This window comes from Dermacentor silvarum, unplaced genomic scaffold (assembly GCF_013339745.2).
Source record: "Dermacentor silvarum isolate Dsil-2018 unplaced genomic scaffold, BIME_Dsil_1.4 Seq6, whole genome shotgun sequence".
Classification (NCBI taxonomy): Eukaryota; Metazoa; Arthropoda; class Arachnida; order Ixodida; family Ixodidae; genus Dermacentor; species Dermacentor silvarum.
The window spans coordinates 114,847-130,345 of NW_023606496.1; the positions used below are offsets into that span (position 1 = coordinate 114,847).

At 44.7% G+C, this 15,499-nt stretch overlaps 4 protein-coding genes across 6 annotated transcripts in view; 2 read left to right on the forward strand and 2 right to left on the reverse strand.

Annotated features, from left to right (window-relative positions):
• The window catches only part of LOC119435289 (regulatory-associated protein of mTOR-like), a 50,904-nt gene extending 40,832 nt beyond the window's left edge, over positions 1-10,072 (forward strand). Inside the window, 6 exon segments of the mRNA XM_037702198.2 lie at positions 493-591; positions 2,554-2,660; positions 4,403-4,530; positions 5,798-5,998; positions 7,604-7,733; positions 7,796-10,072. Of these exon segments, the coding sequence (XP_037558126.1) occupies positions 493-591; positions 2,554-2,660; positions 4,403-4,530; positions 5,798-5,998; positions 7,604-7,733; positions 7,796-7,861 (731 nt within the window). The 3' untranslated portion in view covers positions 7,862-10,072.
• Positions 10,073-11,704: 1,632 nt separating this feature from the next.
• Positions 11,705-12,855, reverse strand: LOC119435290 (zinc finger HIT domain-containing protein 2). Its single transcript, XM_037702199.2, has one exon. The coding sequence runs from the start codon at positions 12,853-12,855 to the stop codon at positions 11,779-11,781; it is 1,077 nt and encodes a 358-aa protein (XP_037558127.1). The 3' UTR covers positions 11,705-11,778.
• Positions 12,856-12,960: 105 nt separating this feature from the next.
• Positions 12,961-14,251, reverse strand: LOC119435291 (rRNA methyltransferase 2, mitochondrial). The gene is made up of 2 exons (XM_037702200.2): positions 13,896-14,251; positions 12,961-13,391 (listed from the first exon to the last, which is right to left on the reverse strand). Exons 1-2 carry the CDS (start codon positions 14,221-14,223, stop codon positions 12,961-12,963), a joined length of 759 nt encoding a protein of 252 aa, XP_037558128.1. The 5' UTR covers positions 14,224-14,251.
• Positions 14,252-14,575: 324 nt separating this feature from the next.
• LOC119435294 (MICAL-like protein 1) overlaps positions 14,576-15,499 on the forward strand; it is a 60,967-nt gene continuing 60,043 nt past the window's right edge. For 2 of the 3 annotated variants that reach the window (XM_049659777.1, XM_049659780.1), the window contains exon 1: positions 14,578-14,853. The gene's annotated coding sequence lies outside the window, so the exon portion shown is untranslated. Of the gene's footprint in view, positions 14,854-15,499 lie in introns of all 3 variants that reach the window. The other variant, XM_049659781.1, reaches the window with a different exon arrangement.

Here is a 15,499-nt window from a genome sequence, read left to right on the forward strand (position 1 = left end):
GCCGGCTTTTTATTATCGTCATCATTAACTTAAAACAAATTGTGTGAAATCTTGTATAGGCCTAAAGATTTTGCTCTGCATTGAAGTAATAACAAAATAAACTGTCAGACAGTTGTCAAGAAACTTGGCCAGCACATTCATCAGAAACCTGCAGTGGCCAAAGCAGCCTATCTGTGATATAGTTTTCTAGCCATCAGCTTGTATGCTTGACTCTTGCATGACCGTGATTTGTGCTGACTTGGCATTACTGATGACAGTCTGTATCTCACATGCTTGCTGGAGCTCGGCGTATTGTGGTAGTACTCGGTTTAGAATTTCATATTAATGTCATCACCTTTGCAGCCAAGGAATGCACAGATGCGTCATAGTAGCATTCAGATTGAGTACTACAGCTACTTGAGCAGGTCCCACTAAATTTGTATTGCAGCAAGACAAACAATGTACTATGATGTACTACCTGCTTTGACAGTGCAGTTCACCTTGACTTGACAGATGATGGAGCTGTTCGTGTCTGGCGGAACTACAGCTTGTCCAACCGTGAACTGGTGGCAGCCTTCCAAGCCCTTGGAGACGTTCCGATGACAGCAAGAGGTGAGCACGGCCGTTCACCTCTGCCATGCTGCTCTTGACAGGGCTTGCTCCATATTCCAAGGGAGGCATTGGTGTTATCTACTAACTCGCTTTTAAAAACGTACTCAGTTACATTTTTTACTTTTAATTTTTTTGTGCTTTTTTGCCTAGACCTTGAAATATTAAGCAGAATGCTGGCTAGTGTCAGAGAGCCTTTAATAATTTAGTGTAATAGCTCTTCTATGAACTAGTTTCAATTCCATTTCCCAGTTGGTGCATGTGTCGTTAAACCATGCTGCAGAAGGTGATCACAAAGTGGCAGTGTTACCATTTTAGCTATTTTGTTGCTAGATTTAGTGATTTATTGGCTTAGTGAAAAATTTTTCAGTTTAGTGACCAGTGACTTTCTTTAGCGACGTGACGGAACAATGCTGCCGCCGTGACCTCAGAGATAGCATTGGTGTGCGCGCCTGTGCTATAGTACTGTTGTACACTGTACGCCGGTCGCATCCTCGTTGTGATTGGACTGGAGCAGTGGTCGCACAGGTCGCGCTTCCGTGCTTCGGAACTTCGTATGCACCCTCATTTTACTGCGGCCAGGTTTGAAGTGTGCATTGTAATAGTATGGCACTTTTGAAAATGTTCATTGTATCTGGACACAGTTCAAATAGGCAGGGTTGGGAAATCGTAAGTGCAGTGAAATCTGGTCGTCATAACCGATAATTCATTACATCTGGGATTGTTATAAGTGTGGTAAATTATTTAAGTCGTTTGAGGCTTTTCAGTATTTTTTCTAGGTTTTCAAGTTCGAGGACCTTTAAGCAAAAAATGAAGTCGAAAATGTCATGTCAGTTCTGCTCCCCCTGCAGCTTTTCTATTTTTTTTAGTGACTTCAGCGGTAAGGGCAGTGTGTAACTCCACCTACATAATAGGTGGAGTCACACTTAAAATAAAAATGACTCAAACAACGCCCGGAAGGCACTTACAAAACTCAAAGCACTTTTGAAAAAGTGAACGCACAGAATACTTTTTATACAACCGACAACTGTCTTTTTTTTACGCAAGGCATACCAAGGCTTAAAAAGAAAATAGAAAGTTGCAACTCTACTTTCATCTGTGAGTAAAAAGAATTAAAAAAAAGAAAAGGAAGTTAGGAAAAAAGCTTACGCAATTTCCAAGTGTGACAAGCGTTCTTTGAATAACAGTAGATTGCTAATCTGTACAATGTCATTTGACATTGAATTGCAATACTTGGTGGTATGGATAAAGAATAAGCAAATGTGAATGTGCGTGGGTACAAAACTTATGATCCATTCTCACTGTGATTAAAGAAGTGGCAGCGGAGTGTAACGGTAAGTATTTGGTGATCACGGTTTTAGTGATACCAGACATTATACTCAGTTGGCAGTTTGCCCTTGTTTTATCCAGCTCGCCTTGTGCGTCTATTTGCACAGTCGTAAATGTTAATGTAGTTCTGTACCTCTTGCCAAGTCAGTGCATGAATGGTGCATCCATGGCTGAACCCTGATTGCCTTGATCGTGTGCAACAGTCATGAATGCTGCAACACTCCATTTGTCAAGAACCGCACGCGCGAGAATGTACAAAATCCTCATTCATGCTTTACAAGGCAAATTTTGAGCAATTCGTGATTTGAACTAGAGCAGCATCGATAGCCAACAGGGCTATAGTAGAGCCCATGCGACAGACAATGGACTTGCGAAGGTGATGTGCAGTTGTCACAGTCATTCATGCAATATGCATGTCCTGCATGTGCAGGAGCAGTCAGCAGTTGTAGTGGTATGTAACAATGACTATTGCTTTGCGTTAGCCATTGTTTCCATATGTTCATGTTACCAGCAGTTCCTCTCCATTGAAATGCGTGCCTAAGAGACGGGACCTCAAAGCCAATTCACGTGTCCACCAGTTTGAACCGTCATGACTACAATGTTTGCTTTGCACCATAGACAAGTGTTTCTCTGCAGGATCTGGCATGGTGCTGGATTGGGATCAAGAGACAACAACGCTGATCACGTCTGGTGATGTCAAGGTCATTCGTGTCTGGGATACCAACCAGGAAAAAAAAGTGCTGGTGAGTTCTTAAGCTTGAGACCTGACTGTGTGCACATACAGTTTCGCCACATGCAAGGCAGTGCTCATTGTGGAAGGTTACTCAACATGACTGAATTACTCCATTGTTGATATGACACTAGCACTAGAGAACGTTTGTGAAGACTTTTTCTCGGTGCCTCACATCAGTGGAATAATGTCTACTTGAAATTTCACAATGGTTGATGCAACACAGGCACTTCACTTATTACGTAGCCTGATGTGAGTTGCTTGAAGACACAGTAGGCTTTCGTGCATTCGACTCCGGTTGATTTGATTTTTTGGTTGATTCGATCCCAACCCAAGGTCCCAGCCGGCGCTCATGCGCCTCATCCAGCGATCTCCAATTAACCCCGTCTTGCGCTAGCTGGTTCCAAGTTGCGCATGCAAATTTCCTAATTTCATCACCCCTCCTAATTTTCTGCTGCCCTCGACTTCGCTTCCCTTCCCTAGGCACCTATTCTGTAACTTTAATGGTCCACCGGTTATCTGCCCTGCGCATTACATGGCCTGCCCGGCTCCGTTCTTTTCTCTTAATGTCAACTAGAATACCGGCTATCCCCATTAGCTCTCTGAGCTGCACCACTTTCTTCCTGTCTCTTAACGTTATGCCTGACATTTTTCGTTCTATTGCTTTTTGCACAGTCCTCAACATGTTCTCGAGCTTCTTTGTTAAACTCAAAGTTTCTGCCCCATGTGTTAGCACCGGTAGAATGCAATGATTGTACACTTTTTTTTTTTTTTCCAATGACAGTGGTAAGCTCCCAGTCAGGATTTATTAATGCCTGCCGCATGCACTCCAACCCATTTTTATTTTTCTGTAAATTTCCTTCTCATGATCAGGGTCCTCCATGAGCAGTTGACCTAGATAAATGTACTCTGTTACAGTCTCTAGAGGCTGACTGGTGATCATGAATTCTTGTTCCCTTGCCAGCCTGTTGAACATTACCTTTGTCTTCTACATATTAATCTCCAATCCTGCTCTTGTTCTGGTCTTCAATCATTTGTTGCAGTTCATCCCCCCCCCCCCCCTCGCTCCCTCCCATACCCTCACAGCTTTTCGCGCGATGGAAGTCGCGTTTGCTCTTCATAAAGGCATGTGTCCCCTGCGTGCTTTCACTCGCACATACGGCGCGCCACGACGAATTTATCGCCCTTTGACTCATGCTCCTCCTCAGCATCGCCCTCGTTGATCTCCTCTCCCATCGGTGGGCGCGCGTCGTTGAGAAGCGTGCTCGCTTCGTGTCGGCGAGATTTTCCTGGGAAGCCGCATTATAACCGGTATTTCGTCTCACGCGGCTGCACTGTAAGCGGTCTGCGTATACATGGAGTGCTATGGGAAAATTAACGGGAGTCTGAAAAGGCCGTACTATATCCCGTACTGCACTATAAGCAGTTACGTTATAAGTGGTCTAAACTGTATTGTTACTCCTAGCCTGGTGGGCCCATCATTCTGGAATTTTCATGATTGCTACCAGTTGCTTCAGAAATAACATGCACCTTTTATAGTAAGGGACTGGTTGCAAGTAATGTCAGAGCCAGACTGTCTGCTCCGACTGTCCTCAGGCACGCCTGCTATATTCTTATGGTGCGGGCAGAGGCTCTTATTTTATTAATTTATGCCTCACTATAACAAATGTCCTCAGGCATCACAACCTGTTGTTGTAGAGATAACTCGCTTGTACTGGCAACTGCCCCTGACATTATCTGCATACTGTGTCGCAGGACATGCCAACTGGCGCAGACTATCCCATCACAAGTCTCTCCATTGACCACGAGGGCTCCCTGCTAGTTGCTGGATGTGGTGATGGAACCATCCGGGTCTATGACCGTCGGCTACCACCTGCAGACTGGTCAGTGCCACGATTTGTGAGCCCAGGCTATCTCTCAACGTAGTCTAGGCTGAGCAGGTTTCTTGCAATGCAGCTTTTGTGCCATGTTCTAGCTTGCCAATGGTGTAAATGTATTGCACTTCCTTAACTGTCCTCCTGAATGGCCCTCCACCTGCTGATGTGTCAGGGAAAGCACGCGAATTGAGAAAAAATAGACAATTAGCTTTACGTTTTGCTCCTGCTTTTCTTATTCTGTATGCATATGACTGTCCTCGAGCTTTTGCCAAGCTAGCAGAAAACGGAATGAGAAAAAGGGGAACAGAGAAGTTCAAGTTTTTCTTTGTCACGACCATATGAAGCCAAGGAAAGCATGAAGGGAATTAACTGTTGTTTTAATTGAAATATCGAAATACCTAATATTAAAAAAAAAATAAATAAAGGTGGACGAAAAGATGACTTGCACCCGATGGCAGGCAAACCCATGTCTTCCACATTACGTGTGCGTTGCTATACCAATTGAGCTACGGCAGTGGCTATCCTCTCGTCCACTTTCTTGGGTGTTTGTGTATGCATACTAGATCTGGTCCTGGGGGTGTTAGCCAGCGCCACTTGTAGCCATGGCGGAAAATGGAAGTTACTGCTTCAGTGCTGCTCTTAGCACTGCAAGCAACTTCCACCCAGGTATTGTAGTCACTACAACATCAAATTTTGATTTTTCAGATGCCCTAGGGGCTGCGACGTCTTATAGACATTCTATACATTGGCTCTAAGGGGTACATGGCAGTGCCGTTGAGGCGTAAAAATTATTGGGCATGTCTGAAAAATCGGTCATTGACTGTATTGTGACTCACCTTCACAATGTTTAGGGCCAAGAAAAAGAGGTGCATGACCTACTCTGAGGCACACCTATGTACCAGGAATGAATGTTGAACATGCATTTAAATGAATGATGGATCTGCACAGCTATGTGGACTGTGACAGCGATGGATTTGTGCCTTCATTTTGGGCCCAGAAAATGCACCATGTGAATCTCCAAAACCATGATATATGAGCAGTGAATGGGGTAAATATGGCATTGAGTAGGACTTAAGATATCTTGAACATGAAACATCAGCAGATGGTTTTTCTGCCAGTCCCCGTGATAATCCCTGTGAAGCAACTCATCTATTACAGGGCCTGTCAGCATTTGCTTGAAAGCTCAAAACTTTCATATTTCTGCACGCTCTTTTAGTAATAAAGGTTAAAATGCTTTGCAGTACAACTGTTTTCTCCTTTACTGACTTTGCAGCCGCATCATGACACTTCGGGAGCACAACAGCTGGATTGTGAATGTGCATCTAAATGTCAGAGAGCGCCGCATCACCAGTGGCTGCGTGACCGGCGATGTGCGCTTCTGGGAGCTGGGTCAGAGCTGCTCAACGCACACGGTCTCCACACATGTCGACATGACTGCCATGGCCGTCCACCCAGTCTTTGACGTGTTTGCATGGTCTGTTTCTCATTTGTGTCTCTAAGATAGAAGTGAACCACATGTGAGAAAACCACTCTTGACAGGCCTATGCAACTTCGTAATCAAAAACAAACGAAGCTCTCACACATTATCTCCAAACAGGATCATACCAATGCAGCACAGTAGACAGCTTTAACAAGTCTGTAAACGTATCGCAGTTTACAGAATACTAGGTTACTAGAGATGTTTGCGTGAGCAGCCATGTTGGCAGTGCCATCTTGTGGCGCATAATTAAGCATAGAGGAAACAGAACTATTATTGCAGTGTCCAATGATATTTTATGTAGCTTCCTGTGTAAAAAGTCGACAACACCATAATCCTTTATATGCAGTCCTTTTTATTTTAGTTATTTTCCTTTACGCAAAAGAACCCATGTGACAAAAACATTCTAATATGTTGTTGACAAAGCGACACAGGGTGTCACTACCAGCATTGCTTCTACCGTCCACAGCTCCAGTAACTCCTTATTTCGTAAATGGTAATATTTTTACGGACAAGCTAAAGCTATTGTGCCTCTGGACACTTGCTGCTCATATTATGTCTCCTCCACCAATGCTCATTGTACCCCTCTCTGTTAACACACTTAAATGTTTTCAGTTTCATAAATCAATTTCGAATGCCAGCATCAGAATGTAGTGGGATTCTGCTATACCTTTGCAAAGTTTCAGTTCAAAATTTTTATTTCCCTACTTATGACGATATGTTTTTCTAATATCATTTTGAGCTCTTGTACAAAAATTCAGCGAGCTCTGCAGTATCTTGTTAACGTCTTTGGCCTCCCCTAATTGGCCGAAACAATTGAAATTTCCCCTCAAAGTACTTTGCAATGTCCACAGTATCTATGTAGTTTCATTCCAATCCGGCTTTTTTATTTCGTTTTCATGCAGAAGTCATATTATTCTTGTAATGGCATGACAGTCGGCTATAGCACCGTTGAGGAAGAGGAACGCCGGGTGCACATTGGCACACGAGAAGAACATGCTCTGCCTGTACAGCAATAACCTGCGTCAGTGCTACTCAGCAGCCATGAATGTCAGTCTAAGGGAGCAATGCCAGCAACAGTTTTCGTGTTGTGGACATTGAATGGCCATTATTTTTTTTTCGTGCTGCCCACTCGAAAGAACAGTTGGAGCATAATGGCTACTAGGTGATGCTGCTTTTGGCTTTGTTGTGTGAATGGCGACACTCCGTGGGAAAGCCTCCGGGAAGATGTATAGCATGTAAAATTTTTTTACACCTGCAATAGCAGACTTGCAACTAATAACCCACACAAATTATTCTAGATTCTGTGGTTAGGAGGCTGTATAACACAATTGCCATGCTGTGAAAATTATAATATTCCGTCAAACCTCGTTACAAAGAAAAACAAGGATAATATAAGGAATTATCAGCTATAAATAAGTAAATTTAAGTTTTCTCAATAGGTAGTGAACATGTATCCTAATGAAGAATATTGGATATAATGAAGGTATTTTCATATCGAATGTGACTTCGTCAAAGCAAGGTGTGACTGTATTATTGTTTAGAGGGCCCTGTCTATAATATCAATCAAGCATCAAGTGATGACAGTGTGATGATGTGCAGTGGGTCGGCCAGCCAGCAGATCAGTGTTTTCAACAAGGAGGGGGACAACATGGGCTCCATTCGTCACCACGACTGGTTCATCAACCAGCGCGTCGGTCCAGTCTCCTGCCTGGCCTTCCACCCGTACAAGGTGAATGCCCCTGGCTCGACCAGCCAGAGACCCCTTGACTCACTGTTCTCTCCGACCCGCAGATGTGCCTGGCGTCGGGAAGCACGGACTCCATCATCGGAGTCTACACAACCGACCGCAAGCACTGATGGAGCCAAGCAGACCGTGCCTTAAAGGACGTGGAAAGGGAGATGCGATGACTGCACTCAGTGCACATCGGCAGGCGCTCTCGAGTCTACTGTGCCATTCTTTGTAAATGTCAAAAGGGGATGAGCAGTTGCATTGGTAGTGCTTGAAGCCTGTTCACCAGCGCCAACTGCTCTCTCTGATCGGGGAATCGGAAATGATGCCCTGTATCCCCGCTGTTGATCAGTTCTGTGCCTCTCACTGAGTTTATTGCTTGTAGCTGCCGCAGCAATCTTTTTTCCTGGGGCACACTGTTTGTGAGGCTAGCGTTGTAGTTAGCCACGTGGCTAGTGCCATCTCATCACCTGTGGTTCGGATCCATTCTGCTTGTAAACTAGTGCTTGCAGGAGATTGTCATGAAGACTTGCCACTTCGGCACCGTGAGTCTGACTGACTCAACTTATCTGTCGCTGAACGTTTGGTCAATGTGGCCCTTTCTGCAGTGGCAGTCTGACAGATAGCCATGGAATGGTGTTGCTAGCTAGAAGTGCTTGGGGAGAAAAAGAATGCAAATTGGGAGTTCTTGTGAAAGCAGCCAGGAGTGTCATGAAGTACCTGTCACGGATGTGCCTAGTCAAAGTGTGGAAGCTGTTTGCCAACTGTTAAAGGTTGTTTTGACTGTGCTTGTTGCTGAGCGGGAAGCTGACTAGAAAGTGTGTACAGGGAATGTGACGGAAGTTGATGATTTTGTGTTTCTTTTTTGAAGCTAGTAGAGCTGGCTGTTTTAGTTATTGCATATAAATATTTCTTATAGAAGGCATGCTAGGCAGCTTTTTCTGTTGCTTGGGAAACATTCATCATGTGTCATAGTGTTCATCCAAAACTGTCATTTTGTACTTTTGAACTTATCTGTTTCAGACATTGTGGATGAACTGAAGAAGTCCGACGCATTTCTGTTCAGTGAAAGTCTCTGTTTGAACTTTTTCTGTGACATAGCAGTGTTGGTCTGTTCAAGCAACTTGTCTTCATTAAACCCACTGCATCTTTTATTATATTATATAGCCATTCTGGGTGTAAAATGTTGTTTGTTCCTTCTGTATTTTTAAGGTGGACAGCACTTGGAATAATGTAAAAAAAAGTATACAAACCATTTGTTGAATTTACCAAGTAGTACCTCTTGCATGTGCTTTGTTCTGTACATAAGTCGCTGCACCTTGCACAAAATCGTGTTGACAACATAAGTGAAAGAAAGGCTTAATGACAGTCTTTATTGTTATGTAATTTATCCAAGAGCCAAGTGACACGAAAATTGCTCATCAATTTAGCGCATAATATCTCATGTGTGGACTTTAGCTTGCAGATTATGAGGACTGCAATGAGGAAACCAAGCCAATATCAGCAGAGCATTGTCCAAGGAGCTGGTATGCTTGGACTATCACATTCAATATGAGCTGCCACGTACTAGCCGTGATAGGAGCAACGCTCTCGAGAAAATGGTGGAGAGGGTTTCCCCATTCCAGCAATGCACACGCTTTCTGATGTCTGCTTTCTTTGTGGAGCGATAATACACTTGCCTATCAAGCAGCTGTCACTCCATCATGAAATAAAAAGAGAGAGAGAAAAAAGAGAATAGTTACGAAGCTGCAGAAGTGGCATGCCATGACGAAGCACGTTGTGCTAAGGGCTAAAGACATCAGCGCTGGCCAGTGTATTATCATTCCATGAAGAAAGCAGACAATCGAAAGCACAGCGGTATGTTCATTGCCAGAATGGCGAGGACCTCGCCACTTGCGTCACAGCGCAATGCAGCTCATATTGAATGTGACATTGGCAACACATGCAAGAACAGCATTGGCCGGAATGGTAGATGTGCTTTCACAGCTGGGGTGCTGAAAAAGAAATACAAAAATGGTCCCCTAACTCTGCAGTCCTCCTCTTAGCTAGTCATTAACAAAATAAAATAATCTTGCATCAGGATGTTATTAGCTTTAACGGGGGAGTATTTTCGTGGTTTTAAAGCCATCTCGAAATGCAGGGCCGACACTAGCTATGCGAACAAAGGACGTAGAAAACTATTAATGGGAGGCAGGCACTTATTCAAGTGCTATCTTACGGTGAAGCTTAGAATGTACAAATCTCAGTGTGCAAATGCAGCCAGAGACATAGTGCAATGTCTAATATGTACACCTCTGATTCGTATTTTTCATGGCTCTTGAGCCTTTGCTTAGTGCACACACACAAAAAAAAAAGGAAATTGAATAGAGAGCTTTCATTTGTGTTCTACGGTTTAGTAAAAAAAATGCATCATTAGGTTTAACCTCTTATCTGCTGATCACGCGATAACTTGTCATTACAAGCGTCCTGTAGTGCCGATGACGACTTCACTCATCGTGAATTTTTGCCAATTTTTGCACAACTATTGCGAAAATATTTGCAAAAGAAATTTAAAAAATGATGCAAAATATGCAGGTCATGAAAAAATTCGGGACTTGTAAAAATTTTTTCGGGATTTGTCACGGCGGTTAAGGGGTTAACGAGTGCTTCATGGTGCGTGAAAATACAACTATTGCGAAAATATTTGCAAAAGAAATTGTGAAAAAATGATGCAAAATATGCAGGTCATGAAAAAATTCGGGACTTGTAAAAATTTTTTCGGGATTTGTCACGGCGGTTAAGGGGTTAACGAGTGCTTCATGGTGAGTATGCAGTAATGTTGCATATGTGTGTGCTATCACAAGCTCCTTACATCATCAAGATCTCAATCTTTGCGACGTATTCTGTGTACTGCAATGATTTTGTTGTTTCACTGTAATGTTAACTCATCATATAAAGAAGTTGTTTTGTTCACAATTTGGTGCCATTTCTTTTACGCTTCAATTTGTGCATCTGCTACTTTAAAGGGGCAGTAGCAACCTCGACGGGATCAACGGAATTGATTCAGTTATCCTACAAGCTGAATTAAGAGGAATTCCCCCCCCCCCATACTATTTACACTGTTCTAAAAATGCTCCTAGATCTAACACCCAGTTTTTTTATGGGTTCATAGTCGAAAACTGTGTTCCTCCAAATATAACATGCACCTGATTTTAAAACAATGAATGTTGCAGATTTCAGAAGAGTTTACCTTCACAGAATATAAATTTATTTAGACTTAATGTCCATCAACATCAGTTCGTAGCTTTTCATCCCAGTCTGTACACCATGTCACCTTCCCTGCAGTCGATTGCATTTGATATTCTGTATTTCTTGACCCAGACCGCTACAATTGCAAAGCGTAGCATGTGAAATGACTTGGTGAGCTTTGGTAATTAATGTCTGAAGGTGGCATGTTTTTTTCACCACCCTGTGCAAAAACTTCTTCCAGCACCATCTTGATAATAATGGCAATGACACTGGCTCCGACAGTGGGCTGTTTATTACACTGCAAATGTCATTTAGATTTATTTGAAATATGAAATGATTTATTTCCCAGCACAGGTTAGTTATGATGGATAACAATGTTGAATCACTTGTGCTCCACAGAAGGAAATCTAGTGTTAAATTTTTGTGCCTAATCCTTCACTGGGGATTTAGCGCTGGACTCATCTGTACGTCTAACACCCTTGTGTTATTCGTACGGGCCTTACCCTAAAAAACGAACACGTATAAGCCCTTTCCTGCCACGCACTGTAGATGAATGAAAGCATCTTAACAAGCCACATTTATTACATTCTCACTAGCAATGTCTTTCTTCAGTAGTTTAAAAGTTATGTCTACATGATCATGACAAGCTTCTCCTGCTTGGGCCCTTTTGTAATCTGCAGTATTAACTAAAAAAAAGGGAGGGGGGGGGGGAGAGTACTGTAATAAATCCCACACAGCAAGTTGTGTGACTTAATTCACAAACTTTATTGACAGGAGATGCCTATATGACGATGGTGTCATTAGTGTCACATGGAACTTAGTTGAGCTCTTCAATCAGCACTCTTGGCTTCGAGGTCGTATTCCTCTGTTCCTCAACTACCTTGCGTGCCTCCTCAAATGTTGACACATTCTCGGCAACTGCAAGAGCTTCAACGTCAATGTCATTTAGGCATGACAGCAGTTTATCTCCATGCTCCACTGTCCACGACATCATGTACTCAACCTTTTTTATAGCCCGTCGAAGCTTTACTTTCAGCTCCCTCTGGCATTCAGGTTCTCTTGTTGCTGCTTCGAATACACTACGAGTTTCATCCAAAGCTCTCAGTGCATTGTCCTTCAATCGCGGACTTCCCAGAAACTTCCGAAAGGCTCTGAGCAAAGATGGGAGCTCTTCAGTAGCCGTCACACTTTGACTCATGACGACTTTTTGCAGCACAGCCTGAACAGCTTCAGCGGAGGTGCCATACACAGCATCATCTGTCAAAACTGAGCTGATGCTAAGGAACTCTTCCGCACTCTGAGGAACCATCTCCCCATTGTACAGTCGTATAACATGGACGTAGCTACACAAAACGTTCACCACACTGTTCACGACACATGCTGCAGGCGGCTTGCTTGTCAACGTGCCGAGAGGCTGGACAGTCTGCTTGGAGCTCTCCTCCGCCGTCACTTCGCTGACAAGGGCCGTTTCTTCCCACCATGGCTTCCATAGTGGAACAAGCTTTGCAACATCACCTGTCTGAACCATGCGTTCAAACTCTTGCCTCTCGTCTGGGGTGAGATAGCTCCAGGCAGTTTCAGCGTCGATGTCAGTCTGTTCCAGACGTTGGACGAGAGCAGCCACTTCGTCCGTTTCCTGGTCATCATCTTCTCCTTCTTCTTCTTTCTGGACGGCCTTTAGTATGCCCACCATCTTTCGCTGGGTTTCAGGGTTGGCCTGTTCCATGCGCAAGTAAGTCTGGACCCAGTCCTTGTAGAAGTCCTCGCTGCAGCCTTGGTGTCTGGCATCCTTGTAGCATTTGATAGAGCAGTACCCACAATTGCACCTTGGGCAGGTGTACCTGGCGAGTGCAGACTCGCAAAACTTGCAAGGTCTTGGTGCACACTCCTGCATTGGCACTGGTTGCTTGCTGTCAGCACAGCACAAACATCTACAGCTAGAGTGCGCAATAGGAGCAACACTTGGGCTGCACTCGATCTCCTTGGTTACACTGCTTGGTTATTTCTCGACTCCCTTGAATTCACGGCCCAAGATGTAAATCTCAGCAGACTCCTTTCGGCTTGCCGGTGGCTTCACGTAGTGTACAAACTGGAAAAACCTTCTGATGTCGTCTGATAGCTTGGCTGCCTCACTGCCGTTCCAGATTTTGCATAGGAAAGAACCACGAACGCTGAGAACTTTGAAGGAGAGTATGAGAGCTGCGTATGTAAGTGCGACAATTCCCTCGTGGTCAAGAGATTTCACACCACTGGCGTTTGGTGCCAAATCGCTGAGTACAACGTCCGCAGATTTGCCACTGAGGCATTGCAAGACCTTTGTTGTGGACTCTGGCTTCAGTATGTCGGTGTTAGGGAGGAAGGTGGCACCAGGGACAGGATCAATAGGCAGAAGGTCTAGGCCAATGACCGTTCCTCTTGTGGTGGTGTGGTCTGAAAGAAATATGTGTTCAAAGATCTGACTGCAATAAGGAATTCACGTTCACCATTCGTTAGGCAACTTGGGATAGCTAAATTTTCTTGCGATTTCCAACGCTCGAATCAAACAGGCAGATGGGGAGCTTTCAGTTTAATCTGGCATTATATGTGTAGTAGTACGTCGGACATAGGAAGCTGCTAGCTTCACGAGACACTAAATCGAAACACACAACAGAAAAATTAGTAAGTTGAAGACAAGATAAAATTAAATGCATGGCGATATGGGCGTACCGTTTGATTTGCCCGGTCCCAAACAAGCTACGTTTATTGTTTTGATGACACACCAAGAAGTCCAAATAACAACCTCTGTCAAAACACAGAGGCTGCACAACTTTTCGCTCGGATATGACTTTTATGTGCCGCAACTCCCTAGGCTGTTTGTACGTGTACTACGGCCGAAGCTTGCTTGAAACCGTCGTTAAAACACTGTCGTTGCAATCGCTTCGATAAACGTCTCACCTGCTCCGTTGGCGTTGATCCTTTCCACGATAACTTGTGTCCAGGCTCCAGGCGCTGCTCCGCATTCCACTACGGTGCAGCCAGGTTTCAGGATACGGTATTTGTCGTCAATCTCCACAAGCTTATAAGCGCTCCTCGCTCGGTAGTTGTCGTACCGCGATTGTTTCACGTAGGGGTCGTTAAGGTGCCTCGTCAGCCAATCCTGCGAAGCTTTGCTCTTGCCTTTCAAGTTCTGTGGCTGAAGTTTCAACTGCGCGGCGCTTGAATGTATCATACGCCGCAAACTCTGCGAAGCATGTAGCCTTGGAAAACGCATGAGAGCTTCCATAGAAGTCGTGGAAGTACGGATCGCAAGGCGGATTGTCTTGGCTCAGAGATTATTAGAATGCGTAGTAGACGAAGGTAAACAACTGCACTGCAGTACGCAAAAAAAAAAAAAATGACCTCCGAGATTCATATTCACTACCTTGTACGTCATCAAAGCACAAAATATAAATAATAAATATAATAATAAAATAATTATTCCAAAATTTGGTTTTTGACTTTTCTCTGATTATTCCAAAATTTCTTACGCATCTGCAGGTTGATAGATTTTTTACGTCGTCTTTCTATCTGCTACGCGTAGCTACGAGGACTTTGCAAAAGTGGCGCTAGTGGCGCTAACATCGCTGTGGCGGCCATTTTTGTTAATGGTGCACGGCGCGGTCGTGGAGTGGCACCACTGTAGTAGCGCATTACGCTGGTTTGGTGCGTGTATTGAAAGTCGGCGTGTGTGTTCCTTGTTTTACGGTTTTACGTGCTCGCCTTGTGTTTCAGTGTGACAGTGTTGATGTGTGACCATCGAGCCCGTGCTGCAGTTTGCGGCTGCCAACAGACATGACCACCGAGTGTCGACAACGCCGGTGTTGTGCGCTGTGCGTGTGAGTCGTGGAACGGTGCTCCGGCGGACGGCAGCAATGTAAGCGAGTTTTGTTTGTGTTAGCGGCGCTGCCAATGAAAAAAGGAGTTCGCTTCGGCGATGTTTCCATTCTAAGCGGCCTGCGGCCGAGCTAGACCGTAATCGCGCTTGTTTGGCTTGTCGCTTGAGCGGTGAGCAGGCCGCTAACGCCACATGAGAAGCCTTGTAGGGCGTCTCTTGCGCGCCGAGTGTCAGAGCCTGCGGCTTTTAACCGGAACGGGGCAACACGCATTCCCGTGGACGGCGCGTTCCGGTTTTCTCATCAGCGGTCGGCGGAGCCTTGCTGTGCGCCTACGCCAACTATCAGCCGTCCGCAGCGTTTGACATCGTGCATGAAGTCCACTGTACGCACAGATTTGTTTACCTGACGCCTTTCGGCGTTGTGCTAAAGGCTAGTATGCATGGCGGGGCGGTGTTTCTATTGCCGATGACTACGTTGTGAACCCATTCGTTGCGACAGCTTGTCAGGCAAGACCATGCGCGCGTCCATTTAAATGGACGGTGAGTGAGCCAGCGGCACGAAAGGGCGTATGTGATACTCGTCTCTGCAGCCGAGTGTGTAAACCATGAATGAAGGACGTAAACTCTTCGGGTGTCCCTGCAGCGGTCACGTGCCCTTGGGATAGGTGACATGCAGGGCGCGTAC